Here is a 24,646-nt window from a genome sequence, read left to right as displayed (position 1 = left end):
AATACCAATTTTTTAATCTTCCAACCACAACAAAAAATAGCGCATATTCAAAAGTCGTTAAAATATTTATATGTTAATAAGCTTATTTAAGCATGAACTTCTTAATTTTTATATACCTTTATGTTAATCCGTTTGAAAATAATCGATATTTTAAAGCTGACAACTTGTTGCAAATTGACAGTAATTTGTAGCGGTCCGTTTCGGTTACTTAGACTCGACAGTCAATAGACGTGAGACCCGGATTTTTATCCCTCCAAAGACCGTCAAAGAGTTTGATTCTTGGTTTAGATTTATTTTACGATGTTTGACATGATATGATTACGATAGTAAAAATAATAACACAAAAATTAAAAAAAAATTTATCGTTTGAAATTACTTTAAAAAAATGCGATGTCAAGTTTCGTGAAGATACCTCGTTAAATAAAAAGTTTTCCAAATAACACATGATTTTGATCATTCAATTTGTATGGGAGCTACATACTTATATGCTGTAGTGGTCCAATATCGGTTTCGACTAATGATGAGTTCCTTAAAAAATGACGTGTGCAAAATTCTGAGGGACTTATCGCGTATATACAGACAGACGGACATGGCTAAATCGACTCAGTTCCTGGTGCTGATAATTTATATATTTTATAGGGTCCGGCGTTTCTTTCTTAATGTTACAAACTTCGCGGCAAACTTAATTTATTTATTATTCTAGTGCATAGAAATAGGGTAAGTTTTAAAATAGCATTCCCCGATTTCGGGGTTAAAATTGGTATATATTTTTATGATAAATAGTTCAAAAATAACTTTTATTTAGGATTTAATTTTTGTTAATTTTTTTTTTGTTTACACAATAACAAAAGGGTTGCATTCTAACTAATAATATTGGTAAAATCACAATGTTTTTTGTGACATGAACAGAACAAAGTTTTGTTTATTATTTAAAAATTTCAACAAATACAGAAAAGAGCTACAGATTTCTTCTATCACCTATAGTTTTTTTTGCTATGAGAATTTTTGTTTAACACAACAAAACAGCGATAGATATATTATTGTTATATTATTTTATTAACCAAAGAGGACCTTAAAATGTTACTATCGATGTCGTTCCCCATGTTCGTCACTTACGGCCCCTAAATTTTCGGGGAAAAAACCAGATGGGTTTCCAGAAAGTGAATTTTAAGGGACATGTTGCAACCAATTTTTTTATAGGCAGTAAGTAGTTCAGTCACAAGAGCTTTGTAATTGTCAACTTTCACATTTTCAATGTATTTCGGTTTCATTGAGCATTTCCTCAAATGTTTTATCCTTGATTAGTTCTCTTATTTGCAGACCCACGGAAATTTTTGTTTCAGATACAAGAACCCGCTTCCATTACTTTCCATTGCCTTAACAAACTTCTTCATTAAACTCAATTTAATATGCAAAGCTGGTAGTAATACCTTTTTGGGATCAACTAGAGGTTCACTGGTAACTGTCCCGGAGTGAGTGCCTGATGTACAGACCGCTGCTTCTGTACATAATGACAGTCTCTCGCACGGCTGTCCCATTCGCAAAGGAAGCAACAATATTTCGTATATCCTAGTTGTCTCCTCATATGTATTGCCCAACCATACTCATGATAACTGATGTGCTCTAAAAGAACTCTCATATTCTCATATGATTCCTTCATGTGAACCGCATGAGCTAAGCGCACAGGTGGATATTTGTTACCGTTATGAACCAATACTGCCTTTAAACTAAGTTTAGAGGAATCAATGAATAGACGCCAATCACGTGGATTATGTTTCTGTCCTAGTGCATTAAACAAAAAGTTAACTTCTGAACAGTGTACTAGATCCCCTTCTTGAAGAAAGCAACTTGTGAGGTCTTTCTGCCTTTATCTGTAAAAAGTAATATTTACATCACTTTGGAGAAGGATCCAGCCTTTTAGTCTGGATGCTAAAAGTTCGGACTGCGATTTTGAAATTCTTAGATCTCGAACTAAGTCATTAAGTTCACATGTGGCACTGTTGAACATCCTGGTAAATCAAATAAAGGATCGGTTGTCATTTCCTTTGCGGTTTCTGTAACATCACTTGAAGAGCTAGTCGATTCTAGTTCTTCATCGAGACTCGAAGATTCAGTTGCTTTTGGAATAGGAAGTTGTTCACTGTGTTTGACGGTTACAGTACTTAACCGTATGTTTAGACTCGGTCCAATACCTTTAATATTCGTGAGGCAAAACCATTGGCACTGCAAAGGCCATTTTACGATTTGAACCTTTTAACCAAGCTGTTAACATTGTTACACAAGTTGCCTTGGTCCCCAACTTTAACACCAAAATACAGTTCGTAAGCTTTTAGCACAGCGGAGTAAAATTACGTTTTTGCGATATAAAAGTTAGTTCTCCGCACACATAACAAAAACTCTTGGCACTATTTACGCACTGCCTAGGCATTTTACCTAAAAATCTTAAACACAGTAATTTTAAAAACGTAAAAGAATATGAACAAAAAAACGTTTTGCTATCCAAACATAGAACACGAAACCGATTCGGACACCGGACATAAATTTTGTAAAATAAGATGATCGTAAAATACGCTGTTTACTTCAAACAAGCAGGCAGAACCGGTCTAAACCGGATAAGTCTCTGATCGTATGAAAATATGAGATGATGCAATATATAAAATCAAAGTCGCAGGTTACAGTATATCTGTGGGTGATAGAAAACTTCTGTTTTCAGATTTGACTTCAGGGTATAAAACTGAATTAGAAACACCTACGAATTTTCATGTCACAAATTATGTGTCTACCAGTGTAATCAGTGTTACCTTACGTACATATTTTACAAAAGAACCAAAAAATAAAGAAAACAAATAATACCCCAATGACAGGAAATATATAACACATTCTTAGATTTTTGCATAGTATTTCTTTCTGCATTGGAGGCCTTCAGCCGCGTTTCAAAAAAATGACCAACACCAGGGCGTCTTCAGTTATTTTGTGTTAAACTCCTTTCTGCGTTGGCGGCCTTCGGCCGCGCTTCAAAAAAATAACCCTGGTCGGAACAACACCTGGGCGTGTTCAGTTCTTTCGCGTTAAACTCCTCTTTGCGTTGCAAGATAATGAAAACTCTGAAAGATTTTACATTATTCATCACACGATAATGAATTTTGTATCGACGGTTTACTTTTTTGCAACCATTTTCTTATTGTATGAATAAATGGATTTCAACGAAAATTAAATATGGAATTAAAGTTATTTTTGCACTAATTAATACAAAACAAAAGTGACGAACCGAATGAAATGTTGGTGAATATAAAAGTAAAAAATATTAGTGTAAAATGCATTCTAAATAGGAGAAACACGCATTTTAAATAGTTGATTTTTTAAACTTTATATGCAAATATCTCAAAACCTATAACTCAGTGAACACTACATATATATTTTTTTTTTTGATCTGGAGGTGCTCCTCTATCCGTACATACCCATTTTATGCGATTCTAAAACCCAGCCTAGAAGTATTTTAATTCAACCGTTTAATTGTGAACCGGGCCTTATACTCACTGTGTGGTTTTTGTGAAACAAATAAATCCGGAACCCAAAACATAAAATTTTAAATATAAGTTATTAAAAGAGTTTTATTTAAAATGAGTTTTATAAATTACAACAAGGTAAGGGTTTCGGTTCTTGTAAAGATTTAAACAAAAATTAATTACAAAAAATACATTTTGGCCTTAGATTATTAATAAAAACTCTAATTAATAGTAATTTTAAGCGTGTTTGATAATTTTCAATTAAGTATTTCATTTACTTAAAATAAGAATAGTTTAGTAAAGAAATCGAAACTAATAACTATCCTGCTTTTTGCATGTATGCATATACATACATACATTTAAGTATGTATTTTCCTATGTACTATGTTTATATAAGCGCACATATTCGATATTCATTTATTTATTCATCGCCTCGAGCTCCACATCCTCAACATTATGAGAACCTCTATCGTACCACCACCTCAAAATAACTGTGCGCCTACGTCGTACCACAACAAATATCAGCATTATGAATACACCTTGTAAGCCATTAATCATTTCCATGACCATAAGATAAGCGTCTGGGCCGGGTGAATAGAATGTGACAATTTCCAGTAGCCATGATACAATTAATATTACACCAAGAAAGCTTATACATTTGGCGCTTGTAATAAAAAAGAATTATTTCACAGTTAATACTCAATTTACCGAACTTACTCTTTCTTCACTTCCTCATATTTCATTTCATCAATTTCGACAATTATATTTGGATGAACAGTGCCACTCGTACTATCCTTTGCGGCAGTCTCTACTTTCTGTTTCTTAATTTTTTGGAACCCGAAGAATGAAATCATCATTACTATAAATGATAAAAAGAGGAACGACGATACTGGTGGTATAAAATATCGTTGTGACTCGCGAATGGCTGTAAGATAGAAATATATGATTTATTTCTTATTAATATTTACTATTATGAAGATTCAATTAATTTAATGAACTTTATTTTTTTTGTTAATTTTGTATTAATTTAATTGGAACTAATTCAGTTTTATATTCTGTAAACCATTTAAAATTAAATTAATTTTAATTAGTTTTTCATAAATTTATCACAGTTTAACTAACGACAACTTAATTTAATGTATAACCTCGATCAAACTTAAATAAATATCATACAATTTAGTATTTCTTTTGATTATACTAACTTTAATTTAAGTCCACTTAATTTCAAATAAATTTTGCGCAATTTCAATTAAATTTAATGTAATGAAATCATTACGTGTTAAATAATATTGATATAATTTCTTATTTTAGCATATTTTTTTTTACTTTTTAAATGTTTAATTATTATATTAATCAAATACTATTTAGTTTTAATATTATATTTTGGTTTATAGTAATTAATTAATTAATTTTTTGTTAAGTAAAAAGAAATTCGAAACATTATGTAGTACTTTATTTAAGTTCTGCGAAATGAAGTTACTTCCATAAAACTTAACGATTGCGGTATATTTTTTTATTAAACTTTAAGTTTCCGAATTTTATTAAGTTCAAGTTATTTCTAACAAAAATAATTATTTAATTAATCTTTTTTTTGTTAAACATAAATAGTTATTTTTTAATTATATTAAACATAGTGAACATTTTTTATAAAACATGTATTTGAGTATCCGAATTCATTTCAACTTATGCCAGCCAAATTATTTAGTTAATGTTAGTTTTTTAGAAAATATAAATTTAAGGTTTCTGAATTTAATTCAGTTCAAATTAATTAAATACCAATAATTATTCTTCTTCTTTATTGGCGTAGACACCGCTTACGCGATTATAGCACTGTTAACAACAGCAATAACAATAATTAGTTCGTTAAAAATTTCCTAAAACATAACATCAACTATTCAAATGAAAAGAAATTGTAAAATACTGTTTTTCAATTAGCTAATTAATTACGGCTTATTGCATTTTAAATTTAATTCTATTCTGTGCCTTACATGCCGTTAAGCCCTGCATGAAGTAGGACGGCATACCAGGAAGTCCTTTGTGAATAGTGAACGCCACCAATGAGCCTGCAACACTGTAGCAGACTAGTGAATGTCCACCAAAAACGCACCACACCGTCAGCTTAGAGGCCCTCTTATTGGACGGTATGCGGAACCTAGTAATAAAATAAAGTAAGCTTTTCATACAGGAATTATTATATATTATTCTTCAGTTTACCAAATATTCACCAATACATTCCAACACAGACAGAAGAACCATATAAAGTATGATAGCATTAGGAACTGTATAGCATAACCGATCTTCATGGAATCAATTTTGAAAATATGCACCAAAGAGTGCAGGAAATAGCCCAACGCTAAGCACAACGACAACGAGCTGAGGCATAAGCCATGTACCGAACGTAACTCCTTCAGTTTTATATGAATGTAACTGACGATTAATAAGCATGGTATGGAAACGAGCATCAAAGCAGCAATCGCTATGATCTGGCCACGTTTCAAGTGCTCCTCAATCGCTGTTATGCAAGTTATGGCGTATGTTATACCAGACACATTATCCATATCAAGGCAGTAGTACTTTTCCACAGTGTAACTGTCATTTCCATACTTGTCCATTATGAGTAAAGAGCCGTCTTGCAACACGAAGAAGGCATCATCTTCATCGTTGTATATTAGAGAACTGCAAAAAATACATGAAATATATATATGTATATATACATATAATACATATATATGTATATATGTATATATATAGTATATAAGAAATTATCTTACGAATTGCAGGGATTCCCAATCTCAACTTGCAAATCGACCGCATTCTCTTCATCCTCAATGCAATTGTCGTATAGAACTACGCTTATAATAAGGGGCTCAAACTGGAAATTTGTTGAATCGCAGAATTCGTCGGTTTGATTGTCACGAAACACGCTCAGTCCCTCGCCATGAGGGCAACATTTTCTTAATCGCGAATTTTTGGTATATATAGGTTGTGCTGCTTTTTTGTTGCGCTGCGAGCAATCATCAGGTAAAGCCGCATTTTTTACGCTCTCTGTAGACGCGCTGTAAATAACCGCTTCGTTCGCTGCTGCGAACTCAATGGAATTTCTGTCATAAAAATGTATGTATATTTATTAGTTACAGCAGTACTCGATAACGATTAGAAAAGTTTAAATTATGTATGTGAACGGTAATATAATTTGCATGTTATGGTGGTTCTTAAATGCTGGGAGAACTTTGAAAGTATTTTATTAAGCTTCAAACGTTACGTTAACGACGTTTGACGCCTTCTTGCCTCTTCTATTTGAATGTAATTAAGATGTGGCATAAACCAACACTTTTTACATAATACCATAATCCTAAGATATTACGTATATCGCATGTTTATACTGCAGAGAGTATAATGACGGATTCTTATCACTTTTTAGTACCAAAAGTTAATGTTTCCTTAATCTCATCAAGATATGTATATAAAATGTACCCCTGTTTATCTAGTTTTTAACTAAAATCACAGTCAACAGGTCATAAATGTTGATTCAATATATTTATTGGTCTTCTCACCACCAACGTAAAGTAAACACTAGTATGTCGCAGTGAGAAAATGGGTGAAATCGGTCTACCACCACGCTTACTTCTCATATAATACAAATTAAAATTCCAAATGATTCTTTCACTTTCCAGTATACAATTTAAGTAACCGTATACAAATTAAGCACAATTGAATGTGCCAGTATAAAACATTGCACGAATACTGCCTTTAGCGTGCGTCAGCTTATGACCAAAAACTATTCGCATCGTACTAAAACTGTTAAATCCCCCAGGTACCCAATGGAACCCAGTTCCTATTGCGAACTTTTTATCAAAAATATCGGTCAATATAAGTCAAACCTTATATCCTTTATATATGTAATCAATTCCGATCCTCTGGTTAACGTGTTGCACATCAACTCAATATATTAAATTTAACCTTTTCGGTTGAGTTCGATATATTTTATTAGCAAGTAAGGAAGGGTTAGTATCGACCAAATTTTGTCTATTTTTCCCAACACCTCATACTATTAACTTGTCACATACTAAAAAACTAATCATCTAGAGTAAAGTCAGTCGGATGTTCGAAAATCCTGATATTAGTTATGTGAGGGGTAAGTCAAGTTTACGCTCAAATTATTTATTTTAGGCACAAAGGTATACTGTTATGAGTAAAACACGCTAGCTCAATTTTATTGAGAAAACTCACATATTGGCCGATATATGTAGTACAAAGTCACCCGGGAGTTCGATTATCTTTATATTAGATTTTTGACTTACAAACATACTCTTGTCAGAGAAGTACTATCCCTGAATGTCAATTTTATATCTCAGACATTGACCGATATTTTCTAATAAAAGTCAACTATAGGTACCGGGGTCTAAATATTCAGTTCCTAGAGGCGTGAACAGTTTTTGTTGGATTTAAACAATTTTTGGTCATAAGGTGGCATACACTAAGGGCATTATTCGTGAAAAGTTTAATCTCGTTATATTTATTGCTTCTTGATTTGTGTACTGGAAAGTCAAAGAATCAGGTGAAATTTAAAATTGTGCTATATGGGAAGTAGGCGTGCTTGTTGTCCTATTTCATCCATTTTCACCCTGTGACATAAGAATTTAAGAAGAATACTATGTACTAAATTTTGTCGAAATCGATCCCGAGATATGAGATTTCACCAAAAAGTGAGCAGTGTCACGCCTCTCGTCCCATTTTCACACTGGCTCCCATAAAGCTTTCTCATACCATCCCGGCGACATATTTTTACGTTTCTGACGCATTTAGTTATTGATTTATCACGCTTTTAGTAGTTTTGAACAGTAACGTTATATGATGAGAATGCGGGATTTTCATCCGATTTCATCCCTTTTCCCTTTTCCCTAGGAGTTCTTGTAATATTCGTGCTTGGCGAATTTGGTTGTTATAGCTTTAGTGGTTTAGGAGATATATACATTAAAGTGGCGGGTGCCACTTGCTACAATGGTCCTCTCTACCAAATTACAGCTTTATATCTTAATTTAGTGCTTAGTTATGGCACTTTATATGTTTTCGGTTAATGGCGATTTGTGTGCGTGGCAGTGGTCCGATTACACCCATCTACGTACTCGAATTTTTTTTTGTACTAAGGAAACCACATATTACGTTTCATCAAGATATCTCAATTTTTACTCAAGTTAAAGCTTGCACTGACGGACGGACAAACAGACAATCAACCGGATTTCAACTTTTCTCGTCACCCTGATCATTTATACATACATAACCCCATATCTATCTCGATTAGTTTTAGGTGATACGTACAACCGTTAGGTGAACAAAACTAATACTCTGTAGCAACTGGTTGCAAGAGAATAAACATAATTTTGATATAATTTTCAGTGAAGTGAAGTAAAATATAGTTATAAATTCTATGACCACTAATACAATATAAGTTAATAAGATACAAATTTGATAGTCAACCATTCAGTTACGACGAACAATGAATGTTCAATTCTTTCGCAACATTTTTATACTCTTACAACATGTTACTACGGAGTATAATGGTTTTGTTCACCTAACTTGGAGTCATGTGTAGAAGTTCACGCAAGTGAGGAAAGTTCTCTGATCGCCATTCACTTGGGAGTGTCCAGAAACGATTCTTTTACATATGGCTCAAGCAGCTCACGATTTCCGGTTTTAGACCAAGTATCCTCTAGGTAGCCTAGGAACATCCGTTCGAATGCGAGCTAAAGTGAGAAGGCGAAATATTCCCCACACAGGGTTGTGCGCTGGGTTTGGGACTCGCCACGTAAAAAACGCCTTCAATGAAAGGATATCAACTGCCTCGGATGAGAAACCCCACCGTTGATGACGACCTCAGCAAACGAAACAAGGATTATGATTTGGGATCATGCACCTGGAATGTCCGGTCCCTTATTTGGGAAGGTGCCGCGTCCCAGCTGGTTGATGCCCTCGTTAGAATGAAGGCTGACATCACCTCCGTCCAAGAAATGCATTTACTACAGTCGCCATATAAAGGAGCGCAAATTTGGTGTGAGATTCGTGGTGGGAAAGAGACTCCGTCGCCGAGTACTGTCATTCACCCCGGTGGATGAACGTTTATCCACAATCCGCATCAAAGCGAGGTTCTTCAACATATCGCTGATTTGTGCCCACGCCCCGACGGAAGAGAAGGACGATGTGACCAAAGATTTCTTCTATGAGCGCTTGGAGCGCACTTATGAGAGCTGCCCCCGCCACGATGTCAAAATCGTGCTTGGCGACTTTAACGCCAGGGTGGCCAAAGAAGGTATCTTTGGCACTACAGTGAGTAAATTCAGCCCCACCACGAAACATCCCCAAATGGATCGAGGCTGATCGAAGAGGGAAGCGAGACGCATTTGCAGACAGAAAAAGAAAGAGGCCGAAATGCGTGAGTATGAAGAGCTTGATAAGCTGGCCGACAGGGGTAATGCTCGAAAATTCAACGAAAAAATGCGGCGGCTTACAGAAGGTTTCAAGACCGGAGCATACTCTTATAAAACCCCCAAAGGTAGATCACCTCACCGATGCCCAGAGCATTCTTAAATTATAGAGGGAATACTTCTCCAGCCTGCTGAATGGCAGTGAACTTACAACACCAGGAGAAAGCGAACCCGATTCCCCAATCGATGACGATGGAGCAGACGTTCCATTGTCCGACCATGAAGAAGTTTGAATAGCAATTACCCGCCTAAAGAACAACAAAGCGGCGGGGCCGATGGATTACCGGTCGAGCTATTCAAACACGGCGGCGAAGAACTGATAAGGAGCATGCATGAGCTTCTTTGTAAAATATGGTCGAACGAAAGCATGCCCAACGATTGGAATTTAAGTGTGCTATGCCCAATCCATAAAAAAGGAGACCCCACAATCTGCGCCAACTACCGTGGGATAAGCCTCCTCAGCATCGCGTATAAGGTTCAATCGAGCGTATTGTGTGAAAGATTAAAGCGCACCGTCAACAAGCTGATGGGACCTTATCAGTGTGGCTTTAGACCTGGCAAATCAACAACCGACCAGATATTCACCATGCGCCAAATCTTGGAAAAGACCCGTGAAAGGAGAATCGATACACACCACCTCTTCGTCGATATTAAAGTTTCTTTCGACAGCACGAAAAGGAGCTGCTTTTATGCCGCGATGTCTGAATTTGGTATCCCCGCAAAACTAATACGGTTGTGTAAACTGACGTTGAGCAACACCAAAAGCTCCGTCAGAATCGGATAAGACCTCTCGGAGCCGTTCGATACCAAGAGAGGTTTCAGACAAGGCGACTCCCTATCGTGCGACTTCTTCAATCTGCTGCTGGAGAAAATAATTCGAGCTGCAGAACTTAATCGAGCAGGTACAATCTTTTATGAGAGTGTTCAGCTGATGGCGTATGCCGATGATATTGATATCATCGGCCTCAACACCCGCACCGTTAGTTCTGCTTTCTCCTGACTGGACAAGGAAGCAAAGCAAATGGGTCTGGCAGTGAACGAGGGCAAGACGAAATATCTCCTGTCATCAAACAAACAGTCGTCGCACTCGCGACTTGGCTCTCACGTCACTGTTGACAGTCATAACTTTGAAGTTGTAGATAGTTTCGTATATTTAAGAAAAAGCATAAACACCACCAACAATTTCAGCCTGGAAATCCAACGCAGAATAACTCTTGCCAACAGGTGCTACTTCGGACTGAATAGGCAATTGAGAAGTAAAGTCCTCTCTCGACGAACAAAAACCAAACTCTATAAGTCACCCATAATTCCCGTCCTGCTATATGGTGTAGGCGCTTGGACGATGACAACAACTGATGAGTCGACGTTGCGAGTTTTCGAGAGAAAAGTTCTGCAAAAGATTTATGGTCCTTTGCGCGTTAGCCACGGCGAATATCGTATTCGATGGAACGATGAGCTGTATGCGATATATGACGACATTAACATAGTTCAACGAATTAAAAGACAGCGACTACGCTGGCTAGGTCATGTTGTCCGAATGGACGAAAACACTCCAGCTCTGAAAGTATTCGACGTTGGAAGGACCAAGTGGAGAAGGACCTGGCTTCGCTTGGAATATGCTATTGGCGCCACGTAGCGAAAAGAAGAAACGACTGGCGCGCTGTTGTTAAGGCGGCTATAATCGCATAAGCGGTGTCTACGCCAATAAAGAAGAAGAAGAAGAACTTGTTTCTAACACCTAGAACTAAGCGAGATAAATACCATAAATGATGAGGATGAAGAGACGACTTGAAATCCGATTGGCTGACTGTCCGTCCTTCGTCCATCTATCTGTTCACGCTGTAACTTTAGTAAAAATTTAAATGTCATCACGAAACTTTATTCCGGTGTTTCTTGATCAAATCGGACCACTGCTACGCCCATAAAATGTCATTAATCTAATCTAATCCGCAAATTAAAATACAAAACTCTTATTTGGTACAGGGCACCACAGAGGTGAGAGGAAAATAATATAATAAATGATTTAATGTATATACGAGTATCTCCTAAACCATTCAAGCTATATCACTCAAAGTTGCTCAGAATATCCCTTCAATAGGTAGACGAAATCGGATGAAAACAATTCCCAATATAACGGTTTTGATAAAAATTACTTAAAGAGCGATAAATCAATAACTAAATGCGTCATAGACACATAATTTCCCATTCAGAAGTGTCAAAGGTTAATGCAACAAGCTCCCAATATACCCTGTATAGTGATTTTCGAATTTTAAGCTCACTTTAAACCGTATAGGTTGGTCGAAACGTGTGATACTTTAATGAAATTAAGTTTTTTTTTATTTTGTATTCATTTATTTACAATTAGACAATTAGTAAATTAGTTAAAAAAAAATATAATATTATAACATAAATAGTTGAACTCCAGTGAGAACATCTATTATATTCAAATTCTATAATTAAGAGTTTATTTACAATATTTACAAAGCTTAATCTCTAAAAAGTAAATCTAAAACGTGATTTCTTTTAAGACTTCGAGTTGTATCGCTATTATCCAGTAGAGTTATTGCCAGAACATTTTCATGACCATGTAGCTTCTCAACATACCTTGTGCTTATACTTTTTATTTCTTCTTTAACGTATTTAAATTTTAAAACTTTGTGTATTTGATCATTAGCCACAAACCAAGGGACGCCAACAATAAGTCTAAGAGTGATGGACTGATATCGTTGAAGGATTTCAATATTTGATTGGCTTGCAGTACCCCATAACTGGGTACCATAGGTCCACACAGGCTTCAAGATAGCCTTATAAAGTCGAACTTTGTTCTCTAAACTGAACTGTGATTTTCGCCCAAAACACATTAAAAGCTCGAGAAAGAAACTCAATATAAAAACACAAAAAATTAAATTAAGTGAACAAGTTTTTTTTTATTATAAAATTATACAAATGTTTTGCGTTGAGTATTAATGGAGTAGATCTATGCTTTGGTCTTGAACTCATATCCCTAATATAATGTATTGCGACACTCTGGTAAGCATTTTGCACTTAAACACATATCATATACTTACATATATAAAAATTGAGGTATTTTTTTTAATGTAAGTTTAGCTAACGCGAAGTAAAATAAAACTAAGCGAGTCTATGGCCTATAATGTAGTCCAATAAAATATCAAATTTGATTGTAATTCATTCGCGATTTCATCGAATATTGAATGTTGAATACGGATAACTTTCCCACCGCCTAAAAATATAATGGTCTAAACGCGTAAAAAATTAATATTTGCCAAAACCTGTTGCAAGAATATGAAATGTCCGGTTACATCTGAACTTAACTCTTTCCGCGTTGATCTTTGCAAGTTGAAACAGTAGTAAATGTTCAGTTAACCCTTCCTTACTAGTTTAATATAAAATTTTTCACCAGAAAGTATTGTTGCAAAAGTATGAAATTTTCAGTTACAACTGAAACTTACTTTGTTCAAATATCATTGAACATGCTTTCTTATCAGCAAAGCCGAAATTCTACAAAATATAAATATCTAGTATTTATATATTAATATACATACATACAAACATTTGTATAAACATAATGCATTTGCATGCAATGCACATCTAATAATAATAAAAATGCATGGGGACACAAGTCAAAGTTACAGATGAAATAACATTAAACACACACACACATGTATTAAATTGTACATTTGAAAACATATCAAGCGGCATAAACAATATGCTGCAATACATACAAACATACACACCTACACATGAATTTAATTATTTAAGATAGTTTTAAAAATTGTATATAAGCCAGGAAAATGTCAAAATAAAATTAGAATGAATAAAATCTCACTCAAACAAAGACGTTTCATTTCTCCCCACCAGTAGAAAGGAATGACAAATTCTTTTTTGAGGTCAATGTTCGATGACACAAATCAAACATACTTGTTGTATATAAGTATATACAAAAGATGGATAGATAATACTCTAAAAACTTGTTAATTAGAAAAATTTTTAGAATTACTGAGACCGTTTATGATACTGCTAAGGGGTGATATCTTCTTCTTCTTTATTGGCGTTATTGGTTATGACCGAGTACACAACAACGCGCCAGTCGTTTTTCTTTTTCGCTGTTTGGAGCCAATTGGAGATTCCAAGTGTAGCCTGGTCCTTCTCTAACTGGTCTTTCCCACAGAGTAGAGGTCTTCCTCTTCCTTTGCTTCCCCCGGCGGGTACTGTGTCGAATACTTTCAGAGCTGGAGTGTTTTCAATGTCAATGTCGTCGTATAACTCATACAGCTCATCGTTCCATTGAATGCGATATTCGCCATTCCCAATGCGCAAAGGATTATAAATCTTCCGCAGAACCCTTTCTCGTAAACTCGTAACGTCGACTCATCAGATGTTGTCATTGTCCACGCTTCTTCACCATTTAGCAGGACGAGAATAATGAGTGACTTATAGAGTTTGGTCTTTGAGAGGACTTTACTTCTCAATTGAAATATTGTTTGTGACGGAAGCAAAATTTTTCCCAGCAAATGCTTAGAAAGATCAGGTGCCGATCTCTTGATTTTGCAGCCAGTTTTGTACGTTAGAATTACTCAATTTATCATGTAAATACATACATATACATACATATGTACGTGCCAGTTAGCTAATACTCTTAAGCTGTAACTTGAGTAAAAATTATAATATCTCGATAAGACTTGGTATGTGGATTCGTTAGTACCAAATTAATTTATAGTTCGTAGATGGGTGTAATCGGACCACTGCCACGCCCACAAATCGCCAATAACTGAAAACATATAAGATGGCGTAACTGAACACTAAATTAAGATATAAAGCTGTAATAGAGAGGATCGCAGTAGCAAAGGGCACCTGGGGCCAAATTTTCTGAAAAGTGGGCGTGGCCCCGCCCTCCAACAAGTTTAATGTGCATAGCTCCTAAACCACTTAAGCTACAATAACCAAAATTTGCTGAGTACAAATTTTATAAGAACTGCTATCCACAGTGCGAATATGAATGAAATCGGGGGAAAACCCCGCTCACTCCCCATAAAACGCTAATTTTAAAAACTACTGAAAGGGCGATAAATCAATAACTAAATTCGTCAAAAACATTAAATTTTACCATCGAGATGAGAGAACTTTATGAAAGCTGGTGTGAAAATTGGACGATGGGCTTTCTTTGATGAAATCCCATATTTCGGAACCCGACCAAACCAATTTCGGCAAAATTTAGTAAGTGGCATCTTTCTTAAATTCTTATATCAGGCTGCGAAAATTTACAAAATCAAACAACAACTACGCCTACTTCCTATATAGCACAATTTTAAATGCCACTTGATTCGTTCAGTTTCCAGTACACAAATCGAGAATCAATAATGATTTTGGAGTGTGTCACCTTATGACGAAAACTTGTTTAACTCCGATAAAAACTGTTCAAGCCTCTAGGCATCGAATATTCAGACCACGGTACCAATAGTTGACTTTTGATCGAACTTGTCGGTCAATGTGGGAGATATATAACTGAAATTAAGGTAAAATCTTTCTCTTATAATGGTAAGTATGTATGTCAAAAATGGGTTGAATCGGATAAATCTTAAAATAAAGATATTCGAATTTTGGGGTGTCTTTATATCGCTTATATTGGCCAATATGTGAGTCATCCCAATGAAAATAAGAGAGCGTGTTTTATTCATAACAGTGTATCTTTGTGCCTAAAATAGATAAATTTGAGCGAAAACTTGGCCTAGCCTCTATACAACTATTATCAGAATTTTCGAACATCCGGCTGATTTTAGTCTATATGATTGGCTTTATAACTAAAAATATTTCCCTGGCTTTGCTTCTTGCAAGTTGCAACAGTATAAATGTATAAGTATCGGTTGCATCCGAACTTAGCTTACTTGTTGATAAGAAAGTGTTAATTGAAGAAAGTTGGAATATAGAAATATTGTTTGTGACGGAAGCAAAATTGCTTAGAAAGATGAACTGCCGATCTCTTGTCTTTACAGTCAGTTTTTGTGCGTTAGATTGACTCAGTTTATCTTGTAAATATGTACATATATGTACGTCCTAGTTTTTCGTTACATTAGAAAATATACTTTTGGTTTAACCGATATTGATATAATGACAAGTTTTGATAATAAAATATTAACTGAAGGACCTACTTAGCCCATGTCGGACCACTATAGAATATAGCTGCCATACAAACTAATCGATGATGATTATTTGATACCCTCTTATAATATTTCGTAAACCAATAAAACTGCAAAAACCACATTCGCTTAAGGCGAGTAATATAAGAACTCCTACTGATAATGTGATAATGTATGAAATTGAAAGATAACACCGCGCACTTCCCATATAATGGATACTGTACTACTTAAAGCGGTATAAATAAATAACTAAATACGCCAGAAACATTAAATTTTACCCCCGAGATGGTATGAGATATAAAAATTGGACAATGGCACTGCCCATTTTTAGGTAAAATCACATATTCATTCTGATTACAACCAAATTCGGGACAAAATATTATTCTAACATTCTTTTTCCACAGTATGAAAATACACCGCAACTACGCCTACTTCTCACAATCTTCCAGATCCGGTATTTAAAAATCATATAATAGAAAGTGTGCGCTATCTTAAAATCCTAGGAATAACCTTCGATCAAAAACTGACTTGGAAATACCAAATTGAAGACCTATGTATGTAAAGACCTTTCAAAACGTATAAATCTACTCAAAATCATATGCAGCATGAAAAGTGGTGCACATACAAAGTTTCCATTAAATATTATGAAAGCCTTTATATTGGGGAAAATCTACTATGGCCTTATTATATATGACGCTGTTTGCAGATCAAAAAATATTACCACATGACATCGCGCATAATTAGTATCGCGTTTCGAACAACTCCAATTACAAACATACTCTTTGAACTGAAACTCCCTACTATTGAAGACTGCATTTTTAAATTAACTGGGAATAAAATATAAAACTACATACAAAACTCATATAACATCGTGTACACAGACTTTAAGGCTCCAGCTCACTCGAAAAGATACCTAAAAATTAATTCTACAATCACGGAAATCTTCAAAATGGCTAAGAAGATGGATATAGATTTTTCGAAACTAAAAACTTACAAAGTATTGAGTCCCTGGAAATCTGCAGAATCTCTTTTCATCTACAGTGGTTTTATCAAAAATAGCACGAACCCGCTTGCTTTAAGGCAACTACATGCTGAGGAAGTGCAGAAATGGAAGCAAAAGAACTGGCTAATTTGTTACTGTGATGGTTCAAAGAAAGTTGAAAACACTTTTGCTATTACAACAGAATCTAAGAAACTAATCAAAAATGGACTTTTGTCTAGCTACACGGGTATATTCACCTCGGAAATTACAGCAATTGAAGAAGCTGCAAAATGAAAACCCAAAGGCCGACATCTAATAATATGCACCGATAGTCTCTCATCAATAAACGCTTTAAAATCGGCAAATATTAGCGATATTCTCACACGTAGGGTCAAAGAGACTCTCGTACGAGGCAAAAACATACAAATTTTATATACGCCAGCACATGTAAACATTATGGGTAAAGACGCACACACTCATCCTACTTTTTTAATAAACAACTACACTGAAATAGATATTAAAAGATGTCTCGCAAACTTCATTAAAAAACAACGTGTCCAAATAATGAAAACAAAATAAACGCTCATTATGAAACTATGCATCAGTTATCTCAACAACATGGCAGCAAATCGAATTTTAAGACAAAACACCAGTAACTTGTTTTGATGAGACTTAAACTCGGCCATTTAAAACTAACGCATGGATATCTACTTTACAAAGAATCACCACCAATTTGCATGAACTGTAAAGATACCCTGACCATGCAACACCTAATAAACTGCTACAACGACACATCGCAAAATATTGATTTGCATACCGCTATAGCAACACTACGAAAATATAAGAAAACATCTACCACCTATACTATTAAAATTAATTTAGAGTTGAAATGTCCATATAAGTAAATTAATCTGTATCTATACAAAATGGGACGAAGGCCTAAGCAGCCAGTTCTTTTTTTTATAGTATGTCTGTAAATTTATTTACAGGCCATATCAAAATAAATAAATAAATTTCCTTTGATTTTTTAATCTACTGATTTACAAATAAAAAGGAAATTAATATAACAGGATAAAACTTTGCACGCAAAGTCCATTTTTAGTGTTCCCCCTAGCGACCAAAAATTCTTCAAATCCAACAAAAACTGTTCAAGGTACCGAATATTTGAACCTCTAGTTGTCTTTTTACGGCAATAAGGGATAATTTTTTCCTGACAATGGTATGTCTGTGTGTCAAAAATGGGTTGAATCGTGCCAAAACTTAATTTTTCATATATTAAATGAACCTTGAGCATTTTTGTTGTTATTAAAAAATTGTTTCTTGTTATATAAGAAAAAAATGATTAAATAAAGAATTGAACACGATTTATCCGCGTTATTTTCGTTTTTTGTTTAGTAATATTATCAAAAACAGTGGAATTAACCAACCATACATACCTTCACTTATGCTGTACACTGTATATATGTACATAAATGTACGAATTTCTAAGACTACATCCGACGGCTAATAAAGTTTAATAGTTATTATGCAAGATAAAAAATCAAAATTTACTTCTTCGTTAATTAATAATCGTAAGTTACTAATAGCCTTTTATCGGGATGTGCGTGAAGTTTTATTTAAATAACCATAAATTAATATTTACTTGGTAAAATAGCAAAATCATATGAACGAAAATAATGTATGTATAGTATGTTGATAATAATTGACTTTGTTATTTCAGTAGTAGATATTTTCAGAGCAAATCAATAAAAATATTGTACGGTATTTCTGAGTACCATGGATAATAATAGAAAGTGGATAGTGCCTTAATATGCGAAATTTCATATCATTAGCCATCGATGTCATACATCTCTCTATGTATAACAGAGTACACTCAATCCTTTTTTTACGCGATCTCTTTTTACGCTATTTCACTTTATCGCGGTTATTTTTGCAGCGCAAATTCCTTTTTTACGCGAATTTCTCACTTTAACGCGATTGCTTTTTTTCGTTTTTTGCTTGGTCTTAAACTTGCAGCAGAATTGGAAAATTATTTTGTAGCAAATGATACTGATGCCGAACGTGCACGAATTTTTCAAAAATAATTGAGTCTCTGCATGTTAAGATATAAAGAACTACTACATCGGAATTTATTGAGTCTAAAAAGAAGCATACAAACAAAATTAACTGAATTTATGGTGAATACTCAATCGGAGATGCTAAGTCAGTCAGAACATCAATCCATAGTTCTTACTATTGATTCTGATACAAATTCTAGTGATATCAGTGCCGGCCATCAAAATAAGCGACTAAAAATAATTTAAACTACGGATAATGACAGTGATTAAACAGCATTCAACGGTTTTTTTCAATAAATCTACCTATTTTCTACTTTCTTCTCTTTTATATATGGTTTTTGTTTTGTATTTTTTATTTTGTTATGAATGAATAAATCATAAGTCTGAAATTTGAAACTTATTGTATTGTTTTTGAATATTTTTTTGCGCGTATATTTTGTTATACGCGATATTTTTTATATTCGGAACCAATTCGTCAGTTAATATTGGAAAACTAACCATTTTTACGCGATTTTTTTTTTACGCGATTAGTGGCAGAACCAAAAATCGCGTAAAAAAAGGACTGAGATTTAAATAATTCTAAAGTGCATACCAAAACAGTCTATCAGTAAGACATTAGGTAAATTAGTTGGAACTTTTAACATTATAACAGAAATAGTTGAACTCCAATGAAATATTCAAAACATAACCCTGGTCGATCTAACACCAGTATGTTCTTATTTCTTTCGCATAAAACTCCTTTATTAATAAATTTATGTTGTTATGTTGTTAATTTACATTGGTGTTTTATTATTATCGTTTCATTGTAAATATATTATACAATTTTGTTTTTTAACAGTTTAAATATAATTTTTGTCAGCTTAATTATTATTTGTTAAAAACAAAATAATAACTTTCGAAACAAAAAACACACGGGGTATCTTTTCTAATGGTCTAAAGAACCTGTAAATCGGACATAGAGCCCAAAATCGATTAAAAAGTTTAAAATATCTTTTTAACCAAGGATTTGGGTTGTACAAAATCGATAAAAAAATTTTTTTCAAAATATTTTCAATACTTTTTTTTGCCACTAACATTTTTATTACTTGATTCTGTATTTTTTATAACTTAATTTATATAAGAGATATCATAATTCATGTGAGAGATATAAGTATTTTTATACTCTTGAAACCTTTTGGTACAGAGTATAATAGTTTTGTTCACCTAACGGTTGTATGTATCACCCAAAACTAAGCAAGATAGAGATAGGGTTATATATACGAGTGTATAAATGATCAGAATGATGAGAAAAGTTGAAATCCGGGTGACTGTCTGTATGTCCGTCCGTGCAAACTTTAACTTGAGTAAAAATTGAGATATGTTGATGAAACAAAAAAATAAACGAGTTCCTAGATGAGCGTAATCGGACCACTGCCACGCCCACAAATCGACATTAACCGAAAACCTATAAGGTGTCAGGGCATCGCGGTAGCATGAAGCACCGGTGGGCAAAAAATGTTGAAAAAGTGAGCGCGGCCCGCCCTCTTGTAAGCTTAATGTACATACATATCTTCTAGACTACTAACGCTACAACAACCAAATATTATAAGAACTCCTATCGACAGTGTGAAAATGGATCAAATCGGAAGATAACCTCACTCACTCCCCATATAATGGTACTGTTCAAAACTACTAAAAGCGCAATAAATCAAAAAATAATTACGGCAAAAACATTAACTTTTACCTTTTTTGAAGCCCGTGTGAAAATTGGACGATGGTCGTGGCACCGCCCACTTTTTGGTGGCATTTTTTTCTATGCCACTTCCCATATAACTCCCTATATAAACGTTATGTTAAACACTACTAAAATAACGATGAATCAATAACTAGATGTGTCAGGCAAATCAAATTTCATAATTGGCATAGTAGCCGGTGTCAAAATTGGACGTACTTATTATTCGTTTTTCTGACAAATCTTATGATGAATGTGTCGTTGGCATATTAAAATATTTTCCTGGCGTTGATTCTTGCAAGTTGCAAGAGTATTAAATGTTCGATTGCACCCGAACTTAGCCCTTTCTTACTTGTTCATTCTTAAGATCGCTAACAACTTTCTTCGGGCGAGCCAATATAAATATCAATATTTATTTCTCACTACTGGGTACGCGTACTTAATATTTTCGAACAAATACTTACATATGTACATTTCAACACACATATACTAATATTTTTATGCCTATGAGTACTTAATTACTAGATTAGCGTAAAAAATTAAAAACGTAGTCTATTATCACTGTATAACTTAATTTTCGATTTGGGTTAAAATTAAACGAGCTAATTTTAGCGGGTTGCTACAAATATGAAAGCGAACGAGCGTTTGAGTGGTAAAATACCATACTTATTAACTTACATGAACTTTAAGAGCGTATCGTTTGTTCCATTTATGACTGTTTGTGATAATATGCTATTGAAGCTCCAACTCTCAACTATGCAGGCTATTATCACAAGTGTGCGTATCAGCAAATCGTGCATGATTACATTACCCTGAAATACATATATGTAAAAGAAGATATGTGTGTATGTATACACAAAAGCGAATTACACTTTGACTATTTAGTTTCAATTTAATTTAAATGAAAACTTCGTACATACGTATCTGTGTACATATGTACATACATATGTATTTATCTACGGATATCTATTATGACATCACAAATATTTTCGTACAAACACTCTTTCTTATCAGTGGATACTATAGATCTCTTTCACATGGTTTACAATACTTATAATACAATTATTGCCTAAGTGATATACCCGTCATCGTATTGATTAAGAATATATTATGTACAGTTGTGTTCATAATAATAGGAAATACGGTGTCGGTCCGTTATACAAAACTTCTGGAGGAGAATATGCCGCTTAAATGTTGTTAAAAACACAAAAATGACAGCTAAGCCGAAAATTAGTGCAGAGCTTTGGATGACAATAAAAGAATCGAGGTATACCATTTCAAGTGAAAGGGGTAAAAAGTTAGTTGACTCCATGAAGTATACTATGTATTTGTTACTCTGTTATCAAAAATGCTGACCATACTACTAAAATAAAATATATGTAAGATGCAAATTTTGCATTAGTTCTCTTTTTTATAATTTTTAAGTTTATGTCAAAATATTCTGCTACGTTTGAGAATAATGTACTATGCATATGTTTTTTTATTTAACAAGAACTGTATCATAAACTCTTTATATACAATTAGTTTTATCATTACCTATTTTCCTTCACCTCCTTTATATATGTATGTACATACATATGTATAGTACATATGAATATTAGAAAATAGAAGACACAGAACCAAAGTTATTCGCTTTATTTTAAATTTTAATGAAATACATAATATGTCTTTAGTACTCTGGCTGAGCTACGACGCAACCCATACCGAATGAATCAGACAAGACAAGACAGAAAAACACGCTTCGTTGCTTATAGCTAGCTGCACCGTTGTTTTTCATAGGCAAAATGTTATAACTAATCTTTTTGCAGGAGTTATGCTTTTGCGGTAGTTTGTATTTGGCTTAAAAATTAAATGTTTTATTAAGTACAGCAAATGTTGATACTTGCATACTTGTGAAATTTCGAAATTTTCTCGGATGCATTCTCAGTTCAGAAATCAAATGTGTAATAAAATTTTCTGAATCGCGCTTCTGGTTGTACTGATGCACCCACCATTTTCTCTTTTATTTATTTCATTTCGTTCAAAAAACTCAATTATTGAAAATATTCGTTTCCTTTTTTTTGTTTAATTTCAATGCACACCAAGCGAGACAAAAAGACAAAATGTCGCATTGTGCTTCGTTTTGTGGTTAGAGCACAAGACGTTTTTGTGTCTTATTAGTCAAATTGAACAATAATTTAAAAATTTAATTAAAACTATTTTTGCGCTATAGTATGTGAAATAAATTTGTACAAATGAATTAGTAAAATTACATTTTAAATTTTATTCTAAAAGCAAATATCTGGGTAACTATTAGTTTTCCTGGGATACATCTATATATCCCCCCATCCGTCCATATCCTCTGTCTCCTCAAAATCTAAAGCAGAGCCACGGCATGAGCACTGCTATTTTAGTGAACACAACTGTACATACATATAAATTTACACATATTGGTAGATACATACATATGTTTGTACATATATTTAAAATATGTATATATATGTATATTGAGTTGATTTAACAAATTTGCACATTTGGATGCCGCTTCACTTCTGCGATGGTTATCTTATTATTTCGTTAAACTCGCTTTGCTGGTTCACTAAAAAAAATACACATATGCACTTACAAATTTACATAACTATGCATAAAGTCGAATATTTGTTTAATTGAAACTAGCGAGAACTTTTCCGGTTGTTGCAAATAAAGGAAAGCAAACACAAAAACAAATTTTACATACATATGTATGTACATATGTACGTTGCATTTACAGACACTTGTGAACTTAAACCGCTCACACAATTGCTGCACACACACGTTTAATTAATTAAAAAATCATTATTCTTTGGTAGATTCATAGAAATGAAGTTACTCACGGATTTTTTTTAATGTGTGAGTAATGCTCACCGGTTTTTTTTTTGGAGCGCGTTTTCAATTCACTTTATTTATTTATTCGTTTGTACACGCTTCTCTTGCAATACCGCTCGAAATACAATTTTATTATTTGTGTTATTGTTAATATACTTGTATGCATATACCTACGTATGCCGTGCGCTCACTCGACTTGACTGCGTTTAGCGAATAATAGTTAAAGAATGAGCTTGACTGTAAATACAATTATTTTGGCCTAATGTTGAGTATCATCATATAGGAATTCGTGCTTTTATTTCTTGATAAGATAACGGTATTAGGGTTTTGTGTACTTTGCAAACTTGTCCACTACCGTTTTACAGGTTCCGCCGAATTGGGTAACGTAATTGCACAAAATCGCAGATTCGAAATTAATTTCAACTTATTTAACATCGCACGGACATCAAACTCTCATACACAGATACACAGATATTACATAATTTAGATAATAACAACTTTATTGTTCAGAAGGGTTTTATAAAAACACATTTACCCATCTATAGACTGGCTACTGATGATTTTCAAAATAGCTGGAAATTTTAAGTTCCGTTTTAACACTTATCTACAAATTCAATTGAATACTTATATTGAAATATTGTATTCGGTGTTATAAGAACTGTCAATAATGTCAAACCTTGAATCAAATTCATATATGTACATACATATGTCGATAGTCCAAAAACGACAATTTGCCAAAAGTATTTTTACTAATAATGTCAAAAGCAGTCGTTGTGTTTTGTTTTTAACCATGATTCAATTATATAATGTTGTGTCGATAACACGAAAACAACAATTTGCCTAAAGTAATTGGATCCATAATGTTAAAATCAACTATTGCGTTTTGTATATTTTGGTTTTTATGGCTCA

The 24,646-nt window shown here is 33.8% G+C and overlaps 1 protein-coding gene across 8 annotated transcripts; it reads right to left on the bottom strand.

The window, feature by feature from the left end:
* Nucleotides 1-3,593: 3,593 nt before the first annotated feature.
* On the bottom strand, nucleotides 3,594-24,324 carry LOC126762102 (probable G-protein coupled receptor Mth-like 14). Of its 8 annotated transcripts, none has more exons than XM_050478617.1 (7): nucleotides 24,273-24,324; nucleotides 21,572-21,705; nucleotides 6,278-6,607; nucleotides 5,721-6,182; nucleotides 5,495-5,658; nucleotides 4,224-4,431; nucleotides 3,594-4,170 (listed from the first exon to the last, which is right to left on the bottom strand). In XM_050478617.1, the coding sequence occupies exons 2-7, from the start codon at nucleotides 21,691-21,693 to the stop codon at nucleotides 3,924-3,926; spliced, it is 1,533 nt and encodes a 510-aa protein (XP_050334574.1). In that variant the 5' UTR covers nucleotides 21,694-21,705; nucleotides 24,273-24,324; the 3' UTR covers nucleotides 3,594-3,923. The 8 variants fall into 8 exon arrangements, with proteins under 8 accessions (XP_050334574.1, XP_050334575.1, XP_050334567.1 ...); XM_050478618.1 differs by lacking the exon at nucleotides 24,273-24,324 and adding an exon at nucleotides 23,746-24,191 and having other exon boundaries at nucleotides 5,531-5,658; XM_050478610.1 differs by lacking the exon at nucleotides 24,273-24,324 and adding an exon at nucleotides 23,746-24,188.
* Between the last annotated feature and the right edge of the window lie 322 nt (nucleotides 24,325-24,646).

The sequence above is a fragment of the Bactrocera neohumeralis genome, chromosome 6 (assembly GCF_024586455.1).
Source record: "Bactrocera neohumeralis isolate Rockhampton chromosome 6, APGP_CSIRO_Bneo_wtdbg2-racon-allhic-juicebox.fasta_v2, whole genome shotgun sequence".
Classification (NCBI taxonomy): Eukaryota; Metazoa; Arthropoda; class Insecta; order Diptera; family Tephritidae; genus Bactrocera; species Bactrocera neohumeralis.
Note: the sequence above shows the minus strand (reverse complement) of the source record. Positions and strands in the feature narration are given on the sequence as shown.

Excerpts from the sequence above, each read along its gene's own strand:
- LOC126762102 (XM_050478617.1), bottom strand. The coding sequence starts at position 21,693 with ATGCACGATTTGCTGATACGCACACTTGTGATAATAGCCTGCATAGTT. Across the intron at positions 6,608-21,571 it reads GATACGCTCTTAAAGTTCAT|AAATTCCATTGAGTTCGCAG; the intron begins GTAAGTTAATAA and ends TTTTTATGACAG. Across the intron at positions 4,171-4,223 it reads TATGAGGAAGTGAAGAAAGA|CGCCAAATGTATAAGCTTTC; the intron begins GTAAGTTCGGTA and ends TTTTATTACAAG.